The 25,185-nt window shown below is 53.3% G+C and overlaps 1 protein-coding gene across 4 annotated transcripts in view; it reads right to left on the reverse strand.

Annotated features, from left to right (window-relative positions):
• The window catches only part of AKT2 (AKT serine/threonine kinase 2), a 47,587-nt gene extending 22,745 nt beyond the window's left edge, over positions 1-24,842 (reverse strand). The window contains exons 1-2 of one of the 4 annotated variants that reach the window (XM_012774586.2): positions 24,671-24,842; positions 5,619-5,748 (exon numbers count right to left, since the gene is read on the reverse strand). In XM_012774586.2, coding sequence (XP_012630040.1) covers positions 5,619-5,664 — 46 coding nt within the window. In that variant the 5' untranslated portion in view covers positions 5,665-5,748; positions 24,671-24,842. Of the gene's footprint in view, positions 1-5,618; positions 5,749-6,356; positions 6,452-6,562; positions 6,750-8,711; positions 8,899-24,670 lie in introns of those variants that run through there. The other 3 variants (XM_012774587.3, XM_012774589.2, XM_012774588.2) reach the window with 3 other exon arrangements.
• Positions 24,843-25,185: the final 343 nt, after the last annotated feature.

Below are 25,185 nucleotides of genomic sequence, written 5' to 3' on the forward strand. Positions count from 1 at the left end.
ATGATAAAGGGCATTGATGAAAAGTCCTCACTAACATCATACTCAATAGTAAAAGACCAAAAGCATTCCCCCTAAAAATCAAAGATGCGTGTTTTCACCACTGTGATTTAACACTGGAATAGGCATCCAAGTTAAAAAGGGGTAAAACTACTTATTTTCAGATAACATGATCCTGTATTCAGAAGATCACAAAGAACTTAGAAAAAACCCTTTAGAAATTTAGAAAATCACAAAAATTTAGTAATTTAGTAATTACTAAATCCACAAAATAATTACTAGAGATAATAAATTTAGCAAGATCAACTCATAAAAATCGGTTGTCCTTCTATACACCAGCAATGAACAATTCAAAAGGGAAATTAAGAAAACAATTCCATTTATAATAGCCTCCAAAAGAATAAAATACCTAGGAATAAATTTAACCAAGGAGGTGAAATGCTTGTATATTACAAAACATTACTGAAAGAAATTAAAGACCTAAATAAATGCAAAGACACCCTACATTCAAAAACTGGAAAACTGTTAAGATGGCAATACCACCCAAAGTAATCTACAGATTTAATGCAATCCCTATCAAAACTTCAGCAGTCTTTTATTCAGAACTAAAAAAGCTAATCCTCAGATTCACATGGAACTGCAAAGAGCCCCAGATAGCCAAAACAAGATTGAAAAAGAAGAATAAAATTAAAAGACTCACACTTTCTGATACCAAAACGTACTACAAAGCTACAGTAATCAAAACAGTATGGTATAAAAGGATAGACATAGAGACCAATGGGATAGAATTCAAAGTCAAAGAATAAACCCAAACATCTACGGCCAGTTGATTTTCAACAATCTAAGCGCCAAAGATCATTCAATGGGGGAAAGAATAATATCTTCAACAAATGGCCCTGAGACAGCTGGATAACCACATGCAAAAGAATGGAGTTTGGCCAGGTGTAGTAGTTCACCCCTATAATCTCAGTGCTTTGGGAGGCCGTGGAAGGAGGATAACTTGAGGCCAGGAGTTCGAGACTGGTCAGAGCAACATAGCAAGACCCTATCTCTACAAAAAATTAAAAGTTAGCCAGGCACGAGTGTGTGTACCTGTAGTCCCACCTACTCAGGAGGCTGAGGCAGGAGGATCACTTGAGCCAGGAGTTTGAGACCAGCCTGAGCAACAGCAAGAACTTGTCTCTACTAAAAATAGAAAAAATTAGCCAAGCACGGTGGTGGAAGCTCCAGCTACTCGGGAGACTGAGGAAGGAGGATCGCTTGAGCCCAGAAGTTCAAATTACACTGAGTTATGATCAGGCCACTGTACTCCAGACTGGGCAACAGAGCAAGACCCTGTCTCAAAAAAAGAATGCAATTGGACCCCCTACTTCACAGTATATACCACTATCTATAGCTATTAACTCAAAATAGATTGACTTAAACATAAGAGCTAAAACTATAAAAAAAACTTAGAAGAATACATAGGAGTAAATCTTCATTCTCCTGGATTGGGCAATAGATTCTTAGATGACACCAAAGTGCAAGCAACAAAAGAAAAAAAGTGGATTCAAAATTAAGAACCTTTGTCCATAAAAGGATGTTATCAAGAAAATTTAAAAAAAAAAGAGCATACAGAATAGGTGAAAATACAAATCATATATCTGACAGGAGTCCTGTATCCAGAATATATACAGAACTCTTACAACTCAACAAAATGACAAACAGCCTGATTTCTCCAAAGAGATACAAATAGTCAATGAGCACATGAAAAGACAATCATTTGTCATTAGGCAAGTACATATCATAAACCACAATGAGGTATGACTTCACACACAGAGAATGGCTGTAATGAAATGAAAAATAACACATTGGCACGGATATGAAGAAATCAAAACCTTCATATATTCCTGGTGGGAATGTAAAATGGTACAGCTGCTTCCTCAAAAAGTTAAATATATTGTAGCTTATAAATATAGGTTATAAATATGGACTATATCTGCAGTCCCCAACCCCCGGGCCACAGACTGGAACCGGTCTGTGGCCTGTTTTGAACGGCACAGGAGGAGGTGAGCGGTGGGCGAGCCAGCAAAGCTTCGTGTGCATTTACAGCCGCTCCCCCTGGCTCACGTCACTGCATAAGCTCTGCCTCCCGCCAAATCAGTGGCAGGGCTAGATTCTTTTAGGAGTGCGACCCCTACTGTAAACTGCGCGTGTGAGGAACCTAGGTTGTGCATTCCTTATGAGACTCTAATACCTGGTGATCTGAGGTGGAGCTGAGGCGGTGATGCCAGCGCTGGGGAGCGGCTGCAAATACAGATGATCATTAGCAGAGAGGTTTGACTGCACAATAAACGTAATGCACTTGAATCATCTAGAAACCTTCCCTCCCCCCACCCCCGGGGTCTGTGGAAAATTGTCTTCCATGGAACCAGACCCTGGTGCCAAAAAGGTTGGGGACTGCTGGACTATAATGACTCAGCAATTCCATTCCCAGGCATATACCCAAAAGTAGTGAAAGCAAGTACTCAAACATATTGTGCATTTTGTTTGTAACAGTTATTCACAATAGTCAAAAGGTAGAAATAACCCCAATGTCCACCAACAGATGAACAGATAAACAAAATGTGATGAATCTACACACAAATTATTTATCCATAAAAAGGAATGAAGTACTGACACATGCTACAACATAAATGAACCTCAAAAACATATGCTAGGCCAGCCGCGATGGCTCACGCCTGTAATCCTAGCACTCTGGGAAGCCAAGGCGGGTGGACTGCTCGAGGTCAGGAGTTGGAAACCAGCCTGAGCAAGAGCGAGACTCTATCTCTACTATAAATAGAAAGAAATTAATTGGCCAATGAATATATACAGAAAAAATTAGCCGGGCATGGTGGCGCATGCCTGTAGTCCCAGCTACTCGGGAGGCTGAGGCAGAAGGATCGCTTGAGCCCAGGAGTTTGAGGTTGCTGTGAGCTAGGCTGACGCCACGGCACTCACTCTAGCCTGGGCAACAAAGCAAGCAAGACTCTGTCTCAAAAACAAAAACAAAAACGTATTCTAGGCCGGGCGCTGTGGCTCACGCCTGTAATCCTAGCTCTTGGGAGGCCGAGGCGGGCGGATTGCTCAAGGTCAGGAGTTCAAAACCAGCCTGAGCAAGAGCGAGACCCCGTCTCTACTATAAATAGAAAGAAATTAATTGGCCAACTGATATATATATAAAAAATTAGCCGGGCATAGTGGCGCATGCCTGTAGTCCTAGCTACTCGGGAGGCTGAGGCGGAAGGATCACTCGAGCCCAGGAGTTTGAGGTTGCTGTGAGCTAGGCTGACGCCACGGCACTCACTCTAGCCTGGACAACAAAGCGAGACTCTGTCTCAAAAAAAAAAAAAAAAAAAACGTATTCTAAAAGTAAAAAGCCAATCATAAAGGCCATATGTTATATGATTCCATTTACACAACATGTCCAGAGCAGGTAAATCCATATAGAAAGTAAACTGGTGTTGTCAGATGCTAGGAGGAAGGGGTACTACGGCTTGAATATGTCCCCCAAAGTTCGTATGTTAAAAACTTGATCCCCAATGCAGAGTGTTGGGAAGTGGGGCCTAACGGGAGATGTTTGGGTCATGGAGGTGCCACTCTCATGAATGGATTAAAGCTATCATTGTGGCAAAGAGTTCCTTATAAAAGGACAAGCTCAGTCACCCCTTAAGGCCTCTTCCCTTTCACCCAAGTCATCCCTTGCCCTTCCACCATGAGATGAAGCAGCGAGGAGCCCCTCGCCAGATGCTGGCCCCTGGATCTTGCACTTCCCTGCCTCCAGAACTGTGAGAAATTTCTGTTCATTATAAATTACCCAATCTCAGTTATTCTACTATACCAGCAGGTACCAAAATAGTGGCAGTCAGCAGGGCCCACCTTGCCTTGCCCATCTCTGCCAGCCACTACTGAGAATGACACGCAGTGGGAAAGCCCAGGAGTGCACGTGTGTGTGTGTGTGTGTGTGTGTGTGTGTGGTGCAAACCTGGGGCAGGTGTGTCCTGCCAGGCCACCCCTGCAGACAGGAGCAGGCCTGTGGCCAGCTCATCTGACCCCTTGAGTCTGAATGGAGACACTGAAACCCTAAGCGGGGCCAAGACCGATTCAATGCCATTAGCTGAGCAGAGAGCAGAGAAAAACTCCCACACCTCCAACAGTTCTACACCCAAGCCAGGGACCCTCGAACCCCAGCCTAGTGAGCTATAGCCTCGGCAAACTCGGGTTGAGGGACAGGAGGCCACGACCCTGACATACCCTAGTACGTGCACACACGCACACACTACCCAATCATTCACTCAACAATCGTTTGCTGAGTGACCACTGTACGCCAACAAGTTTTCGACATGCTGGTGATACCACAGAGAAGAAGCCACATGAAAATGCCTCGTGGAGCTGGCAACACCAGAGGTCTGGGTAGTTAACCCACTTTTGCAGCAGTGAAGCCAAGGCTCAAGTGAGGTGACACAGCTTGCTTACAGTCACGCCAAGAGAAGCAGCAGAGACAGAGTTAGAAGTCTAACATCTGCCAAGGTTCAGAAAGCTCGCTCAGCAGCCCCCAACTCAGAGCTCGGTCTGGGGGCTAATCTGAGGTGCCCTGAATGCCACCCCTGCCTGAAAAGGACAGTAGGAAACATGTCCCTCTGCTCAGTTTGATGGAAAGGCCTGGTCCTGGGGAGTGGTCCCCGTCCCTCATCACCGCGCTGTGTCTGTGGGTGGGGACAGGGCAGGATGAATGGCACGTGCCCTGACCCCTGCAGGGCAGCCGCATCAGCCTCCTACTCCTCTTCTAGCGGGCCCGCTTTCCCCTCAGACAACTGTCACTCACTGTCCCAGCCAACCGTGGGGCTCACTCCTTTGCTTCCTTTAGGTCTCTATTCAGACACCCCCTTCTCAGTGAAGCCCTCCCTGGCCACCCCATTTATGATGGCTCCCTCCCTGCCTCGCGCCCATCCTTTCCCTACGTCCTGTGGCAGCTGTCTGGGACAGGTCACAGCCTGGCTCACAATATCCTGGGGCTTGCTGTGGCCTGGAGAGTTAAAACCAAGGCCATTTCCGTGGCCTAAAGCCCAACACCAGTGGGTCTCACATCACCACCTGACAGTATATGTCCACTTATTTATTGTTTGTCCCCACTCCTCACCAGAATGTAAACTCCAGGAGGGCACCACTGTGTCCCAGAGCCTGGGACACCCTGGCACACCACACACAGTGAAAGTTTGCTGAATGAATGAATGTTGAATATTGCCTCATTGTCTTACTTCAGATAAGTGGCTTCCCCTCTCTGAGCCTCGGTGTCTGCATTTATAAAATGGGCTACGAGTGAGATCACTAATGTAGGGCAGAGCACAGGCCTGGCCTGTGGGCTAATTCACGATGACGAGCAGGGACTGGAGGCTCAGCCCCAGCTCCCTGCCCAGGCTACTGCTGGAGGGTTCCATGAGATGGGCGTGTGAGTAGTTCCCAGTCTGGGGGCTGCGGAATGCTGGCTCCGCAGGCTGGCAAAACCCTGCACCTCTGTCGCTCAGGGCACCAGCTGGCGGGGACAGAGCCAGGGTGGGAGGGTGAAACACACAATCTGGTGGGCAAAAGTGGCCCCTTACCACGCTTGTGGAGCCAGCCTTCTTTGATGACAGACACTTCATTCATGGTGGCAGCGTGACACGCTGTCACCTAACTCGAGACAGCTCAGGGCAGCAGGACATGCAGGAGGCACCGTGGACAGAGCACAGTCTGCAAGACAAGAGAGGACCTGGTCAGAGTGGGAGGGGATGCCATACCAGCCCTTCCATGAGGACACCCAGGCTTTGAGGCCCTCCAGCAGCTTCACCTGCTCTGCCCAGGGTAGGGGAGAGCCCTGCCCCAGGGGCCCAGTCTGCAGGGAGAGATGTGGCCACGTCCCCAGGGACCCCAATCTGGGGGGGCAGAACTCCCTGGCCTATGTGCAGGGCAGGCTTGCGCTTGGGGCACCCATGCTGGGCAGAGGCAGCCCCTTCACCCACCTTCACTCCAGACTAGACAGGCACCAAGGTGGCTGCAAGCCCTGCCCCCTGCGTCACTCCCAGGTAACCCAGGATGAACCAGACAGCCCTGGGCACCTGAGTGAGCGCTCAAAGCCACCAGCATCTGCCTATCCCCCCCAACACAAATACGCACACTGTCTCCTTTCCAAACCAGGGAGCCACCAACCTGCTACCTTCAGTACACCAAGCATACCCCGCCCCGTGATGCCATCCCATGTTACTCCCCCAGCCTCAGCTTCCTCCTTGCCCCTACCCCACCAAGTGACTGCGGAAAGACAAGTCTCATACTCCAAGATCTTGAACAAGAAAGAGACCTACTGTGCATGCACTCGTCTGAAGCCTAGAGCCAGTCCTGGGGGCTCTCTTAAGGGCCTGGTCCCGTCCCCAGGACCTCCGGGGACCTCCGCTTCTGTCCTTAGGGACCAACAGCTGATAGACTGACAGACGCCGAGGCCGCTGCTTCCGTCTCAGGTTCCCAGAGCAGAGGGGAGGAGGGACGAGGCAGCCGCCAGCTGGGCCCTTACCTGGAGCCTGGGGCCTGGCCAGGGGCCACGGAGCCTAAGGCGCCTTTTGCCTTTCCAGCCCGGGGTTATTTGCGGACAGCAGGTCAGGAGCTACGGTGGCCCCAGAGAAGTGGCAGCTGGCTCTGGGGACACCACGGGCATCAGCTTTCTCTCGTGCCCCAGGGGAGCTGCTGGGCCGGACACACTACTGCCTGGCATGTGACAGTGGCAGACTGCCCAGGCCCCAGGCAGAAGGAAGGGAGGTAAGTGGGAGGAAGCGGGAGGAAAGACAAGATGGACAGGGATGGGGAAGTAAACAGGAGGCGGGGAAATCACAACCTGGTCTACGCACCACAAAGACACTGATGCGGGGCCGCGGGCAGCAACACGGGCTCCCACCAGCAGGCGTGACCGGCACCCCACGCCCTGAACACACTGACTGCCAGGCCCTCGACCTTCAATACCCCACCATCTGTGTCTCCCCCTCCTGCCGCACCCCTTCCCTGGGCTCCTACCCTCCACTCTCCCACCCCACCAGCCCCTTTCACCAGCTAGACCCTCGGATCTGGCCCTGTCCTTCCCCTCCTCAAAACGCCGTCACGGCTCCCCACTATCACAGCAGAAAAGCCAAACTCCTCGCTTGGCATCGAAGGCCTGTCAGGACACGACCCCTTACCCCGTCTTCTGCCTCCTGCTCACCCACCCTGCACAGCCCCGCGGTCCCCACAGCCGGCTCCTGTGCCTCTCCCACCTCCTCCAGTCCCGCCTCCTCCCTGGACTCCCAGCCTCTGCTCTCAACCCCCACACTCCATCCAAGCCTGACCCTGTCCCTCCCACTCAAAACCCTTCCATGGCTCCCCAGTGCACTCAGAACACAGAACAAAGTCCTTTCCGCCACCGAGGAGGCCCTGCACGAGCCAAGAGGCGCACCTAGAGGGCCCTCAGTAAAGGCTAATGACCATGACATTGACTGCTGCACCTCTCCAGCCTCCTCCCCCGCCACCCGGCTCTGTGTCATGCTTGTCGCCCAGGCCCTTCCCGCTGGCCTCCAGCCCTATACCTGCTGTGCATTCTTCTCCCTCTTCCTCCAGGAAGCCTTCCAGACCTCAGAGGCTACGCTGGGTGCCCTCTGCGCACCGCCAGGGCAACCCTCCCCACGCAACCCACACTGATCAGCGGACCAGCACGGCGTCGGCCATCTACTAAGCACGCAACGAACGAAACCAGCGTTCCCAACAGACCCCCACCCCGGGACCAGACGCAGCCACACAAACACTTCCAGACTCTATTCTTGCCACCAATCAACTTTTTTGGGTACATGCTAAGATCTAGACAGTGCTAGTGACACAGCGTCAAAAGACACTGCCCCTGCCTTTGTGAAGCTCACAATCCAGCAGCTGAGGCAGAAGAGCACAGAGATATGCATATCAATGTCAGGTGGAAGAGAGGCAAGGAGAAGAAAAGCAAAGGGGGGGAGAACAGCAGGGATGGGGTGACATGTTAGCCATATGGTGGGGGGACATGTGAGCAGACACCTGAATTAACCAAGGGAGTGACCCTTGTAGACACACGAGGAATAGCACTGCCAGCAGAGGAACAGAGGATGCAAGGACCCTGAGGCAGGAAGGAGTTTGGTGAACGGGAAGCCAGGAGATGGGTGGGCAGGGAGCACACTCAGGCCTTCCAGGGTGTAGCTGGGGTTAGAGAAGCCCTTGCTCCCCCAATACCACACTTTCCCCTAACGCAAGCTCAGTTCGGAATACTTCCCACAGGGCTGGGATGGAGAACTCTGAGTCCAAAGGAAGGGCGGATGTGGAAGGAAAGTCACAAGGGCCCAATCTCAGCCCCCCCGGCCATCACTGGCTAGTGGCTTCACCTGTCAGAGCCCCTGTGATTCAGCAGCAGCAGGTCAGACTCAGGCAGCACTAAAGCACTCACCGTGGCAGAGGGCCCGGCCTCCTGCCCGGCTCCTAGCAAACACCAAAGGCAGCCAGGTGTAGCCGAGAGTGGTCAGGGTTCCAGAGTCCGAGAGCCCTCACCAGCTGGGTGGCCTTGGGCAGGGTGCCAGCGCCCCCGTGGAGTTTCTCCAGAATGCTTCCCGCCACCCCACCGGCGGGTCCACAACCATGCCCAGGAGAGGACAGAAACTCAGAGAAGGGAAGTCATTTACCTGGGGTCTCCCAGGCAAGAAGTAGTGGAGGCCCTGGCCACTGCCAGGAACAACAGAGCCACTTTTTACATTCTCTTTCCAGCGACTAAGAAGTCCGAGGCGGCTTGGACGAGAGCAGGGGGAGGAACGGGAAGATCCCCTGTGTCCTGCCCGGATCCTGCCCCGTCCTCCCACTGAGGGTGGCGCCTCAGCTGAGGTGTCTGTGACGCAGCCCAGCGGTGATGAAATACCGGGCACTGCAGCCAAGAGGGTGGCCTGCTCACTGCGGAGCTGCCGACACAGGACACCCGGCAGGAGGACAGAGACCTGCCTCCCGAACCCAGGCAGCAGTTGCCTGCAGGCAGCACACCCACGGGGGAGTCCCTGCAGGGCCCCGTCCCCACCACGCACGGCTCCCTGAGGTGTCCGGGCCCGAACCTCCTGAAGGCTGGGGCCAGACCTGCAGCTGCTGACCAGAGCGAGCCACCCGGGAGGCGAGGTGAGAAGAGTGAGGGCGCCTCTCAGGAAAGGACACCCAAACAACCAAGGGACACGCTCAATCTCACTGGCTGTGGGAAAATGCGAATTAAAGCCAACGACCGGGGTGGCTCAAATTTAAAAAACTGACAACGCCAAGTGTCGACAAGGATATAGAGCAGGGGTCCTCAAACTTTTTAAATGGGGCCAGTTCACTGTCCCTGAGACCGTTGGAGAGTGCGGCGCACATTCCACACACGCGCACTGTAGGCCCGGGACGAGTCGGCTGCTAAGCAGGACAGGCAGCGGCGGGTGGCAAAAACACCCGGCGGGCCAGATAAATGTCCTCGGCAGGCCGCATTTGGCTCGTGGGCCGTAGTTTGAGGACGCCTGATATAAAGGAATCAGAACTCGTATTCCCTACAGATGAGAGTGCAAAACAGCTCAACCACTGTGGAAAACTGGCAGTAAGAATGAAAGCTCAACAGATGCCTATACTATGGCCCAGCGACTCTCAGTCTACCAAGAGAAGGTTGTGTATTTGTTTACGAAAAGACATGTACTACAAAAGCAATTTATGCAACCAAAACGTTTGTACCCCATAATACCTTGAAATAAAACAAAAAAGACATTTACTAGAATATTCACACAGGTAATATTCACAGCAACCCCCAAAATGGGAATAGACCAGGCGTCCCCCACAAGAGAACGACAGGAACGAAGTGTAAGAGTGTGATCCTGAGTGAAAGAAGCCACACACGATACTCCAAGGACGAGTCCATGCACAGCAAATTAGAAACAGGCAACACTATGATACTTGTTTGGGGTGCCTTTCTCGTTGTAAAGCTATGCAGAAAATCAAGGCAAACATATCCCAAAGGCAGGAGAGTGGTTACACTTAGGAGTAACAGAGGGGGGAGGACTCCTGGGAGCTGACAATGTTCTTCTGCGGTTACACAGGGCTTTGGCCTGACAGTTATTTGTTACACTGTACAACATAAAATGTGTTTAATGTATTTTTCTGTATTTTATGACAAAAAAAATCAGGCTTTGGAAGTCCAGATGACACAAGGGAGCCAAAATTGGACCTCCTGGCTCCCAAAGCAGGGCTCTCCCCTGCCTCCACAGGAAGGCCAGTCTGCCTCAATTTCCCCTCCAAGAAGGCCTGGTCATCAACCTAAGTAAACAGGAAGAATCTTGAGTCCAGGGGATCTAATCGACCCCAGGCTCTGTTTTTTGATCTTGTGCCCACAAACAAGTGACATCCTCAGTACTCCCATCTGCACAGTGACCCCACTAGAGGAGGGATCTGAATCCCAGGAGGGAGCAGGGTGGCACACTTCCAGCCCTGCAGCCTGGGCGGGGCTGGAGTTTTGGGGAGTGTCTAACTGGTAGGGAAGAAAGCTGAATGGGAATGAAGATCACCACACTCAGTGGTCAGCTGGGAGGGGACATGACTGGAACAGGGTCCCCAGGGCAGCTCTGACTACACTGGTGAGGTTTTGTTTTCTTAAATAGCTGCTGAGTACAAGGACATCATTGACTAATGCTATCTTTATGTCTCAAACACGCCACAATAAATTACTTTAAAATTTCTTTGAAACATTTTTATTTCCATCTGTCTGCCTCATGGGTCTCATTTCTCAATGTTTTCCAAACAGAGGCCCCTGAGAAACTTCACCTTACAGGGCTGGTGTCAGATCCACGAGAGCTGATCTACATGCACTGGCCACTCAGGGAAGGGAGCAGAGAGAGGTGCTCAGGTGACTGCCTCGTCCCAGCTGCACAGCCTTGGGAAGGGGCCGTGTCCTTCCAAACCTCAAGCTGCTCATCTGTGAGGTTCCTGCCACTTGAGAGGGTTGTATGGTCCACGCCCCTCCCTCCAGTCTGGGACCCTCTGGCCACCTGAGTCAGATCCCATTCCTCCTCTGCTCAAACCCTCCTGGGTCCCCTCACCCAGAGTAAAAGCCGAAGTCCTTTTAAAGCCGAGTCACAGCAGGCTCAGGCCCCTGTGAGGCCTGCGTCGGACCCCTTTGATTCTCCAAAGGCACTTTGTTTCAGGGGTGCCTGCCGCAGGCGGCTCCCTGGACGGGCACCAGGACACCCCACCTCAGGGCCCTTGTACACGCTGCTCCTTCAGGTGGACACTCGGCCCTGCCCCACTGTCTTCAGCCTCTGCTCACATGTCACTTTCTTTGAGAAGCCTTCCTAACCTCCTAGACAAAGCACACGCTCTCTACCTCCCCATGTCCATCACTGTTCTCTATAAGCACTAACCACCACCACCATTATTGTATATATTTGCTTGTTTATTATCTACCATTTATTATCTATTATCTATTTTATTATTATTTCTTATTTATTAATATTATTTATTATTATCTACCATATTATCATCTACCATTTGTTTACTATATCCATTTATTATCTACCTCTCCCACTTGAATGTCAGCACGGTGAGGGCAGTGACTCTTGGTTGTCTTGGTCACTACTGTATCCCCAGAGCCTTATGCAATGCTGGGCATACAGCAGGCACTTAATAAGTCATCTGTACAATGAATGCATATTGGGTGAAGCCCCGTGCCCAGAACAGGCCCAAAATAAGCTGAATTCCTTTCCTCACCACTTGCTAAGTCCTTTTTCTCTCGCCCCCTCTCACTGACCTGGTTTCGCTGCCAGACGGCACAGATGGGACAAGGGTGGCAGGTGGGAAGGCAGGGATCTGCGTCTTCCGGAGCTGGAGACAGTGGGTAGGGGCTCCTTCCTGGCACTGCTGGGAATCGCTGAGGTGGTGACAGCGACCCCCTCAGGAGCCTCTGTCACCTGCCCTCTGATCCAGGCCTAGCACAGCACCCAGAGGAGGACCTGCTCCGAAGATGAACTCAAAGATGACAAGTGCGTCTGTCTGTGGGAATTGGGAGGGAAAGGCACCGGGGCCAGAGCGGAGGGAACACCCCTCCTACTGACCACTCTGTGCACTGGTGTGGTGGGAGGGCATTCTGGTAAAGCCGACAAAGTGGAAAACGTACATGCACTTGGAGGAATTTCTTCTGCAGAAAATGCTGGTGTCAGGGCACAGAGATTCTAAGGCGGGGATTCTCAGCCTCAGCACTGGTGACATTTAGGCTGGATGATCCCTGTTGTGGGGACCGTTCTGTGCCCTGTAAGAGGTTTAGCAGCATCCTGGTCTCCACTCACTAAGGCCAACAGAACATCCTCCCCACGTTGTGACAATCAAAAATGTCTTCAAGAGTCACCAAATGGGGGGGGGACCATCCCCAGTTAAGAACCAATGTTCCAAGTGTATTATTGCTGTAATGAGGGAACCTAAATGCCCATGACAGGGGTCTGGTACTGTAATAATGGTTAATATGACGACTCTATCAAAAAGAACAGTGCTCACAAAGCAACGCCAGGTACATTTAGGGGCTTTGTACATACAAATTTAACCCTCACACAACCCTCTGGGGTAGGCACTTTTACTATCTCTATTTTAATCAGGACACTGAGCCACAGAAGTGAAAGACTTGCCCATATCACTCACTCAGCAAGTACAAAGCTGGGACACGGCCCCAGGCAGCCTGGCCACACCAACACACTGTACACGGCCTTTGTGTTAAGCAGACCTGGGTTTGGTCCCTGCTCCCCCACTTTCTAGCCTCCCTCCCAGCCTCAGTTTGCTGCTCTGTGCAATGGGAACAACAGCAGTGTTTCCATCACAGGCCTATTCTGGGAAGGGCTTAGCACAGCACCCAGCCCGTGGAGAGGGTCCAGTGCTTATTAACAACAAAACACGGCCGGGCACGGTGGTTCACGCCTGTAACCCTAGCACTCTGGGAGGTGGAGGTGGGAGGATCGCTCAAGGTCAAGAGTTCAAAACCAGCCTGAGCAAGACCAAGACCCCGTCTCTACTAAAAATAGAAGGAAATTAATTGGCCAACTAAAAATATATAGAAAAAATTAGCCGAGCATGATGGTGCATGCCTGTAGTCCCAGCTACTCGGGAGGCTGAGGCAGGAGGATCGCGTGAGCCCTGGAGTTTGAGGTTGCTGTGAGCTAGGCTGACGCCATGACACTCTAGCCGGGCAACGGAGTGAGACTCTGTCTCAAAAAAACATAAATAAGTAAATAACAAAACACGACGCAGCCATCCTGAGCACAAAAACCACCTCGCTGTGCCCACGCCGAGACCATCAGCACTCAGTGACAAGCGCTCACTGCACAGCAGAGCTCGCAGTGTCATCCCTCTTCTGAAACACAAACATGTACATGCATCACCTCAACTCTAGGATATGCTTATTTTTTCACATGCTGACATGGTAAGACTGACATGCACCTCACGATCCATGTATAAAACTCATCTAGAGCATTCTTTTCAGAAAAGCAGTTATGGGACCAATAATAGATCTTACAGAGCACAGTGTCTTAGACTTCAGGACATGAGGAGGTATGTGTTTAAATGTCACATGCATAGAGCAAACAAAAATCAGAAGGAAATGTGCCAAGGAGCTAACGGAGGCAGAAGAATGAGTGTGGGAGTCAAGGTGGCCTCGGGAACCACACCCAGAGTTTCCCATCCGAGTGCTCATCGGGCCCGATCCCACTTAGCTGCCAAGCTCAGACAAGTCTGTGTGAGTCCGGGGTGGTAAGGTCGTAGACCAAATGCCAGAGTTTCAACCCTGGCTCTGCCACTCACTGTGGGACCCTGGGCAAGTCACTCTCCCTTTATTCTCCTCAGTTTCCTCATCATCCAAGGCTGTTGGGAGGATCTGATGAGTTAATCCACACAAAGTCCTTCGAAGAGAGCCTGAAACATCAGCCGCTCAACACATACTGGGTATTATTATTGTTGTTGTTATTGTTTCCCGGGGGGAGGGGTAGAGATATGGGGAACTTCACTTCCTACACTGTGTATTTCTGAATCTGTGAATTTTTACCTATTCCGCCTCCTTGGTGAGAAGCTGGCATTACAGAGACTTTTTTTTCCCCTTAAACACCACACACTCCCCTCACTTGCCCCATCTGTCTACTTGGAGCAGGTAGGACTGGAGGCAGGATGAAGACGTGGGCAAGCTGCAAAAGAAACTGGGACAAGAATAAACACCAGAACAGATTTCCTTCTCTTCCCTGCCACCCCCGAAACATACCTTCTCCCTCACGCCACCCAGGCCCTCACAGGACCCATGAAATCACATCAAATAGTCTAACCTGCCTGGCCTTGGCCTCCAGACACGCCACGAGCTCCATGCTGCGGCCAGCAGGATTCTCCAAGCACGCCTCTCAGCCCATCCCGCCCCTGCTCAGGACCTCCTCCCCAGTGCCCATGGATCACGTCCAAGGCCCTCACGGACGCTGCCAGGGCCCATCTGCCTTGGCCCCTCCCCTGCCTCATTGGTCAGCTCACCAACACACACAATTCCCCTTCTCCTGGTCCCTTGATGACTCCTTGCTCTCTCACCCCAGGACCTTTGCACATGCTGTTCCCCCTGGCTAGCGCACTGTTCACCCACTACTTGCCAAATCCTCCATTCCTTAGGGAAGCCTCCCTAGCTGTCCCCTCTCCCAGGAGTGGCAGACCCTCAGAGCTCAGCCTTGCCTTCCCTTGCCCTCACTAACCTCTACTGTGCCTGGCCACCTACACCACTATCTGGGTATGTTGCCTCTCCTACTGGACTGGGAGCTCCTCAAGGCAGGGACAGAGTCTGTCGGAGACCCATGTTCCCACTCCTCCCCGCAAAGGCCAGGCCCAGAGCTTTAATTAATCGCAGGTGGGGGTGGTGAAGAGCGCCACCACATCTGTGCTCAGCGTTTCGCCAAGTGAAGGTGAAACCAAAAATCCTCCATTCGTTTGTCCCACAAATATGGCACCGGCTCTGTGTCAGCACTGCTCCAGTCACCAGGGATGCAGGAGTAACCAAAACAGAACTCCCTGCCGTCGGGGAATTTATGGGGGGACGCGGGGAGACAGCAGCAAGATAAATAAGCAAATTATGGCCAGGCACGGTGGCTCATGCCTGTAATCCTAGCACTCTGGGAGGCTGAGGTGGGTGGATCACTTAAGGTCAGGAGTTCGAGACCAGCCTGAGCAAGAGCAAGACCCCGTCTCCACTAAAAATACAAAGAAATTAGCAGAACAACTAAAAATATATAGAAAAAATTGGCCAGGCATGGTGGTGCATGCCTGTGGCCCCAGCTACTCGGGAGGCTGAGGCAAGAGGATCGCTTCAGCCCAGGAGTTTGAGGTTGCTGTGAGCTAGACTGATGCCATGGCACTAGAGCCTAGGCAACAAAGTGAAACTCTGTCTCAAAAAAATAAATACATAAAAATAAATAAATAAGCAAATTATGCAGTATATCCAAAGTTAATGATGTTATGGAGAAAGTCAACATATGGAGGATTTGGTATATGGGAAGGGGAGCAAGGGTTTCTGATTTCATACAGGACGGTCAGAGAGAGGCTCACTGAGGTGGTGGCATTCGAGCAAAAGCATGAAACAGACAAGCGAGCCCCGTGGAGACCTGGGGGGGAACGTCCCAGGCAGAGAAGAGCAGGGCCAGGGTGCAGCGAGCATGAGGCAAGAGAGAGGGAGTGTCACAGCCTTCTTCTCCAGGAGGTGGCCCCAGAATAAGTCCTGAACTCTGGCTTGACACTCTCGCCATGTGTCTCACTTGGGGATCACAAAGACCCGCATGTGACAGATAAGGAAACTGAGGAGAGGAAGGATTCAGCGAATACCCACAGCCAGACAGCTAGGACACAGCCGAGCCTGGACTCCAACCATCCTGAGTCCCTTCCACTTCCCTCTGCCTCTGCTCCCGAGAGGGAAAACAGCCAGCTTCTCCTGAGTTCCTCCTCCCACCCCCACGGGCCTCTCTTACCTTCCCAACACGCACGCCACACCGAGCAGGGCCCCTCCAGCCTGGCTGAAGGGCACCTCCCTCATGCCTCCCGCACCAGGAGCTGGGAGGCAGCGCCCAGTGGCATGAGTCCCCGCCTCATCCCTAGGGCACCGACAAGCAAACAGGCGGGTCCAACCACGGCTCATACTTAGTGGCAGCTCACAAAGTACCAGGCGCAGATTCATGTTAATCTTCACAGCAATCCTATGAGGTAGATGCAATTACTACCCCCATTCTTCAGATGAGGAAACTGAGGCCCAGAGAAAGTCGCATGCACATGGTCACACAGTGAGTGGGTGCAGAAGGTAAGCCACATCTAGAGCAGAACTACCCCACAGAACTTTCCATAAAGATGGGAATGTGGTTACTGAACATCTGAACTGTGGTTAGTGCAAATGAAGGACTCAACTTTCATTTTAATGAAATTAAATAGCCACACGTGGCCAGCAGCTACCATACTGGAGCACGGTTCTATGGAACTCCTGCTAAGTAAGCACCAGGAGTCTAAAGGCAGGAGTGGAGAGGGTGACTCTCAAGCTCAAGAGGGGCCAGATCACCCCAACCTGGCTGGGAGAAGGTCCCAGCTACGACCATCCCTCCCACACCCCAACCCAGCTCACCCCGCAGAGCCGGAGCAGAATTCCTAGGCCCAAATTCACACCTTGAGTCAATTCAAATCCTGACCCTATTCCTTCCAGGCTTCACAAGTCACTTCTCTGAACCTCAGCTTCTCTGTCTGTAAAACGGGATCTTAACACCAATCTGGCCAAGCATATGCTCGTGTTGTCTAGAAAGATCATTTTGGGTTGTCACGGGAACCCAATGAGATGTGCTCTGTGCACAGCTGGAGACAGGGCCAGTGCTGGGGAAAACACGCAGCAATTACACAAGGCGAACTCTAACCAAGGGCCATCCGAAACCTTGGTTGTAAAAGAACCATCCAGAAATATCATCTAAAGGAAAACACACAACTAAAAAACCAGACAATCCAAGGACACCCCCTCTCACCCTCAAGGCCTCAGAACACCAGCTTTGAGAAGCTGGGCTCCAGGGGACCCTGTCCCCAAAGCAGGATTTGGCCTGCTCCTTGCCCTTCTCCATCTCCTGCCGCCACCTGAATCTAGCCAGCTCCCTCCTCTAAAGCCCCCGACTCCCCAACTCCCCTGTGGCCTCCTCTCCACGATAAAGTCTTGGCTCCTCCCCACAGCCCAGGTCTTGGGTCCTGCCACCCCACACCCCACACTACAGCGACACTGGCCTGTTCTGTCACCACCACATCCAGGTCTCTCCCAGCTCAAGGCCCTGACTTGTGCTGTAGCCCTGCCCAGCCTCGCATGGCAGCTAGATCTGTTCCCTCCCTCAAGCACTCACATGGCAAACGCTATTTCACTGTTGCCTCCCATATACTGGATGCCCTTCCCTGGCATCCAGAACATGGCACACAGTAGTGATTCAATAAATATTTGGTGACAGAATGGAATACACAAATGACCAAAAACAGCTAAGGGCTGGACCCAAGGCAGTGGGGAGGGGAGTGTCCCCCACCCTCCCACCTCTGGGGAAGGAAGAGCCAAGGCCACCGTGTCAAGAGGTGGAGAGAGGCAGCCGCACCCCACTCCTGAGCAGGCACTGAATGCAGTCATCTCTGGACGGCTGAGGCCTACTTTGTGCCAGCTCTGTGTAGGAGAGAAAGCAAGAAAGAAATCATTATGACAACAGTAACGACCCCGGTAGCAGTCAGAAGAGGAGCCAGTCTTAAAAAGACAGACCCAACCCCAGATAGAGCTGGGTTCAAATTTCATGTCTGTAACTGACTTGGGCAAATGCAATAACCTCCCTGTGCCTTTGTTTCCCCACCTGTGCAATGGGGACGACAGCCACACCGGCTCCCAGGCTGTGGCAAGGACTAACGCGAGCAGACACCTCACACTCTGGAGCAGATTCCGGCACAGAGCCCGCTCTGTCAGCCACTCACAATAAAGACGCCCTCTGCAGCTTTCTATGCCTCAGTTTCCTACCTACAACGTGAGGGTGATAACACTGCCCGCCTCCCAGGATGCCATGCGGGTTTACAGGAGTCATATGCACTCAGCGGGGAGTGCGATCCTCATTCCTGGCAGCCGGGCCCCACCACGCTCTCCCGAGGCCCCAAGCTTCGAACCCACTCTGCCAACCCACAAGCCCAGGCCCTCGAGCTCCCTAGAGCCCTTCTCTGCTCTCCGCGACCGACCGGCAACCCCAGCCTGGCGATCTCCAGCAGCACCGGCTCAAATCTGTCACACGCTCTCAGGAGGCCTGTGCTTTCTAACACAGCAGCTCCCCAAATCGTCCCCACTGACCCACTCAGCAGGAACGTTCCCACTCTCAGCTGGGCAAACTGTACCTCAGAGAGAGGAAATAAGGCCCCCAGGGTTCCACATGACCAAGAGAAGCACCACGAGCAGGGTTCTCACCGTGTCGGCTGTCCCCCACCGCCGGGTCACCAAGCAGTCCAGGCTGGATGAGGCAAACCGATGCCCCACCAGGCGATGTACTTGGAACCAGGCTGGGGGGGGGGGGAAACAAGGGAGCGGCAGCCCCCCTAGTCCATGCGGAAAGGGCCCGCGAGGTGGCAAACCAAGACAGGCTAGGATTTCTGGCCTCACCCTTAGAAACAACATCTGCGGATGAGCTTCTCAGGCGGGACGGCTGAGCTCGAGGAACTTCCTGTGGGGACCTCTGACATGTAGTCTCCTCTTGGCCAGCTCTGGCTTGCTGTCCCTTGCTGGGTGCACCCAGAGCACCCAAGCCTTGCCGTGGGTGCCGAGTTAGCAGTGGGTCCTGCCCCAGGGGGGCCAGGCTAAGATCCCACCCAGCGCCCCTCCCACGCCCGCTCCCTCCCTCCTGGTCCTGCTCCCAGGCTGTCTCCCCCGGCTGGGCCTCTCGCCGCTTGGCTGGCTGTCCAAAAGAGCCTGCCACGGAACCACCCCACCGTGCAGCCCAGAGGCCTGGCGGTCGAGGGCCTCAGCTCGGAGCTCTGGGAAGAGGAAGAGAGGCCCAGGGAGGGGTGTCCCTGGGTCCTCCAGAGGCTTGGAGATCAACTTTGAAAGACACTCCTTTCCATCCCCTCCATCTCGGGGGACTTCTGGAGATCCCGGGAAGTTTGCTCTGAGAGGTTCTGCTCCTTCTAGGAAGACGCCCCAGAACAAGCCTCGGAAAAACTGATGCCAGGGCTCCTGTTACTACACTGAGCCTTAGCGGTGAGGCTTGTGGTGAGACTGGAAGTCACCCTCACCAGGGGCTGCCGAACACGAAGGTGCTCGGGGGAACTCTGAGCAGCACCAGGCTGCCCCAATTCGGAGCGCAGCCCTTACTCTTCCTGGCTGGGAGACCTGGCAGCGGTTAGAGGCTCTCCAGGGCCTCAGTCCTCACCACCGTAAAGTGGGACTCGAGACGACTCCCGGGTCTGAAGAGTCTGCACCCAGGTCCTCCCATGGCTCCTTCATGGCACTCCAGTCTCTGCTCACATGTCACCTCCTCAGGGAGGCCCTCTCTGATTGTCCAGCTATTATAAAATATAATAACATCCCCACACTCTTTCCCCTGACCTCAGTTTTGCCTTTGTAAAAGGCAAACTACAATCTGACGTCCTGTCATAGGTCTGTTTGCTGGACACCTGTCATAGGTCTGGACTTTCAAATTCTAAAGCAGTGCCAGGAATGTCACAGGCCTTCAGACCTACAAGTGGAGTGGAAGGCAAAATCGGCAAGTACTGTTTTTACCAGGTATTACTGGTAAGATTGCTGGTCTGCATTGCCATTTGACATTGGCCCAGCTGGTTGCTCTGGGGAGGGGTGGGCAGAAAAATCAGCCCATCGAGCCTCCCTGCCTCTCTCCCTAAAAGTAACAGCCACAGGCTCTGGGGAACACGGCGCGAAAACCACAGAAAAGGGAGGCCACCGCTGGGCCTTTGCTGGTTGTAAGGCAGTGATTCTACTCGAGGGGAAGTGGGAGGCATGTGAAACTCCCTGCTCGGCGCACCCCAATCTATCCACCCCCAGGCAGAGGGCTGAGAATGTCTCACGGCAAGTAGTCACCTTCCAACACCCTAAATCTGACCAGGCCACGCTTGCCGTCTACAGGCCCTGAAGGACCCAGCCGCTGACCTCACCCCGCAGGCCTCTGTGCAGCCCGCCCTGCACCTAGCAAGCTGCGCCCCCCTCTGGACCTTTGCACCGTGGTCCCCCCACCTGGGAGGCTGCTCCTTCTCATCACATCCCACATGACTGCCTTACCCTGCCAAACCGGGATCAGCTCAGAGGTCTTCCGCGCAGCCACCTCTAAAGCAGCACCCGGCCAGTCACCTGACTGGATTCACTGCCCATGTTTCGGGTGGGACTCCCTTAGCTACACGAGGCGGGGACTCTGACGAGTACACTGTCCTATCCCCAGCACCTGATGCAATGGCAGGCATACAGTAGGTGCTCAATAAATGGCAGTGGAGGAATGAAACTCTATCCTCAGCTCCTCAATGTCCTCAGGATCAACCCACACCTCTCACCCAGGCCTACCTGGCCCTGCGCGGTGCGGCTCCTGCCGACTCCCCCACCCACACCCACCATTCCCGCCATTCCCCTCCCAGGGTTATGGTGGAGATGCAATAAATGCACAGAAGAATAAATAAAGCTTAAAGCCTGACATCCGAAAAGGATCTTGAATGTCTACCTTAGAGGGGCTCAGAGAGAAGGAGGGGGCCTGGGAGCCGCACTGGTCAGTTTTTCCTTGGTTGTGTGTCTTCCTCCTCTGTTTCTGCATCTGGAAAATGAAGATGCTCATTTCTGCCCTGCCCTCTTCCTGGCATTCTCTGACAAGGTTCTATAAACCGGCAAGGCAAGGGCCTTCAAAGTCCTAGCGGAAATAAGAATTCCAGACCTGGCGCAATGGTTCACACCTATAATCCCAGCACCTGGGAGGCAGGAGGATGCCGTGAGGCCAGCAATCTGAGACCAGGATGGGCAACACAGTGAGACCCCACCTCTACATAAAAAATTAAAAGAAAAAAATTAGCCATGTGGTGGCACACACCTGTGGTCCCAGCTACTCAGGAGGATTGCTTGAGCCCAGGAGTTCAAGGCTGCAGTGAGCTAGGCTGACACCACTGCACTCCAGCCTGGGCAACAGAGGGAGACTCTGTCTCTAAAAAAATAAAAATTAAACAAATTTTTAAAAGAATTACAAATTCCTAAGATATATGGAGGGCTCCCCATGTGTCCCACACTCTTCTTAAATAGCCAGATGTTTTTAGTAGGCCTCCTATTATGCCACACAGTGGTGAATGCTTTCCACAAATCAGCCCACCTAACCGTCACAACAGCCCTATCAAATGAGAATTATCACCCCCGTGACAGATGACAAAACGAGCTCAGAAGGGTTGAGGGGCCTGCTCAAGGTCACACAACCATAGGGTGGCAGGGCTGGATTTGAACCCTGTGCTCTGAATTACTTCAGTGTGGCTCTTTACAGAGGCTGGAAATCAGTACATCGAAGTCCTGGATCCCAGCAGAGGGGCTGGATCATGAGAGGACTCATGAGAGGACAGGGGTGAGGGAGGCTGAATATCTTGGTCCCATGACATAACCATGACCATCAACTGAGACTTACACAGCCTCAGGCACCATTCTAGGAGCTTCCCTTGGATTAATTCCTTCAATCCCCACAATAGCTGGAGGTGGGTGCCCTTCTGACACCATTGTACAGAGGTGAACATGGTGGCCCAAGGTCACACAGCCAGAACATGAAAGCACCAGAACCCACTTCACCATCCTGCCTCTGACATGGGTCCCTGGTAGCTGTATCACTCCCCGCATGATCTCTTGCTGTCTTCTGCTCCCAGCACACACCTGCCCAGGGTTAACAGATGCCCTGGCTCAACTCTGAGGAGTGACCAAGAAAAGGCGACTGGCTGCAGGAAGAGGTGCTCATGGCAGCCCCAGGCTCGAAGGTGAAGGGAAGGAAATGCCCAGGGCATGGGGCAGAGGTGACAGAAACCCACTCTACCCTGGGACCTAGTGAGCAAAGATTGCATGGCACTAGGGGCTCACTAACCTAGGTTCAAACCCCACCCTGGTCCCCTAGGGTCTGATAATACCTGGGATAAGGAAAGCAGGTCTTCCTCTGAGCCTCAATTTCTGACTCTGCAAAAAGGACACAAACCCCATATAAAGGCCCAAGCCCAGGGCTGGGCACAGAGTATACGCTCACAGACAAAAGCCACTGCTCCAGTTACTCGTCGACAAGAGGGTCACTCTGAGGCCAGGATAGGCCAAGGGCTCATATCACAGCTCCACCACTTACAGCTATGAGACCTTGGGGAAAACATTTCAATTGACAGCAAGTATCTCAGTCTTCTCATTTGTAAAACCCGTATCATACTTCTAACTAGCTCATAGGACTCTACAAAATAGGACTAACCACAGGTATATTTTGAGACTTAGGAGGTCACGCACACAAAAGGTCTGTCACATGCCTGGTGAATGCTTAGTAAGCACTGGGTATCCACTAGCTCTGGAAACAGTTTGCCTCTCTGCACCACAGGTTTCTCGTCTAAAAAGGAGATGGTAACAACAGTACCTACCACTCTAGAACTCAAGTAGGCGGCAAGTTTATCTATGTGAAGCACTCTGAACAGTGTATGGCCCACAGAATGCACTCAATGAACGTCAGCCATCACTTTTGTGATTATTGTTTTTATTGCTGTTGTTAACCCCCTCAGGCAAACCCTCTAAAACCTGGCAGAAGGAAAGGACCAGAGGACCAACCCCCTAGGGGAGGAAAACCCTACAGAGCCACCACTGCCTCGCACAGACTCAGAGACCTTTCTCTCCAGGAGACATGACCCATGGAAGCCAGTGAGCTTGGAAGCCACTGCTGCAGATGGGAGGCAACCACTGCCCCCTCTGACCACATCACCAGCCCAGGTCAGCTGGGTCAATCAGGGACTGCAGCCAGCCCTCCGGGAACTCCAGACCCAGGGCAAAGGCTACAAGGCAAGCCAAGGTCACAATCTGGCTCAGGGAGCAGAGGCACTGGCCACACACACCTGGGGGGTTACTCCAAGCACCAGTACAGCAACCACAATGAGAAACCAGATCCATGGAGGATATGACTGTCCCAAGCCCTTCAACGTAGCCTTCCTCCCCAGGCTGGGCTCGGCCAGAGGTACCCCGCTCCAAGTCCCCTTGGCCTATGCAAAGAGGAACAGCTGGGAAAACAGCCCTCAGCTTCACTGGGAGGCCAACTGTCACTGCCTGGTGGGGAGTGTAAACACGATGTGTGGCTGAGCTGGTAACCGGGAGACACAAACAGCCTCGTGGCCAGGGATGGAGGAGCCTGCAGTGGTCTGTGTTGGTTCCTGGCCCCTTCATTCCCACTGCCAGCCAAGGTCAGGTCCAGACTGAACTCCTGCTGCTTCTCTGAGAGGGAAAGAGTGGACAAGGTGGAAAAGCAGCCCACTGAAGGCCCTAATTACTCCAGCCTAGGACTCTTGCTGAGCCCCAAGAAGTCTCCAAATGAGAGGAAGGGGTCCTCAGAATCCTAAGGCTCAAGATGTCCCCACCCACCTTGCCCCAAAGGAAGAGGGGTCACTGCAAACACTCCTTCCTCCCAACCCTGGTCAAGCTGGTCCAGGAGCACAGCTCCTCAAATCCAAGCCCAATACCCTCTTCCCCTCCAAATATGGAGCATAAAGCTCAGAGAACTTCAGTGACTTCTAAGGCACCCTTTCTCTCAGAGTGTGCCGTACACACCTTAAAATAAGGCGAAATAATCAGAGAGGGAGGGTTTTGGAGTCAAAAACAGGCAATCCCATGGTTCAAAGACCCCAGGGACACCCCCCACACGCACCAAGTCATTAAAGTTTCAATAAAGGGTGAGCTCAACATAAACCTCTATACATCAGATCAGGAAGCAGAAGCCCCTCCTCATCACTGGGTATCACAGTATTCCCAAAATACGCCCCTAACCACCCATGGAAGCTGTCCCGCCCCCTCCCAGTCCGTCAAAGATAACAAACATCACAGCCCTCCCGATACAGCGCTCCTCTACGCTGTAAGGATGGCTCCCCCCAGCGCCTTGGTGGTATAACCCAGAGAGCCTACCCCAGCCACACTTGGTACAGCCCCCTCTCCAGAAGCCCCTACCCCTCTAAATACACCATAGGAACGGCCCACACAGCGCCAGAAAGGTACGGCCCTTTACACTTCATACGGCGCGGCCCTTCAGTGGTTTAGCCCCCGCACACCAGGCACGACTGTCCCCAAACCCCTCCGGCTCAGCCCCCAGCTCGCACACGCTCGAGCCTGTGCTCAGCGGTTCGGTCCTCGCACACTTGATATGCTCCCCCCGCCACTTCAGTGGTACGGCCCGCCGCCCCCGCCCCCGGCCCCTCAGGGCTGGTCCCACCGCCCCCGCTCAGCCACCCCCACTCAGTTCCGGAAGGGGGGGCTCGAGGTCCGCCGTCCCCACCCGGCGGACACCGGTGGTACGGCCCATCGCGGCACTGCGGGGGGCCCGGACGCGACCATCGCGGGGGGGGAGCGTTCGGGGACACGCGCTGGCGCACTCACCTGTCACCGGCGGCCGCCCAGCCTCTCCGGCGGGGCTCTACCCCCACCCATTGCCACGCTGCGCTCGCTCTCGCTCCTTGTGTCTCCTCGCGGCAGCTACGGCGGCGGCCGCGGCGGCAGCGACGCCTTCCCAAAGCCAGGCCCAACGGCTCGCGCGGCGCGGCCCCCCCGCCCCCTCCCCCCAGCCCCCGCTCACCGCCCCCTCCCACCCTCTGGCCGGAAATACCGCCTTCTCCTGCCACAAACAGGAACTGACGTATAGAGAGCGAGTGGTGGACTCGGAGAGCTCGAGAGCGCAAGCGCAGGGCAGCTTAGGAGGCGGGCTCACAGCGGGGCGCCTGCGCACATTAGGCAATTTAGGGCCGACGTCAGGCCTTGCTCTGGCGCGGGACGGAAAAATAGGATTGCGCAGGCGCAGTGGACTCCGCCGCCTGCTTTCCCCAGAGGCTCGCCGCAGTCATTGTTTCCCAGCAGCCCCAGGTTCTTATTTACAAATGCTTTTATCTGGTTTTACT

The sequence above is a fragment of the Microcebus murinus genome, chromosome 16, assembly GCF_040939455.1.
Source record: "Microcebus murinus isolate Inina chromosome 16, M.murinus_Inina_mat1.0, whole genome shotgun sequence".
Taxonomy (NCBI): domain Eukaryota; kingdom Metazoa; phylum Chordata; class Mammalia; order Primates; family Cheirogaleidae; genus Microcebus; species Microcebus murinus.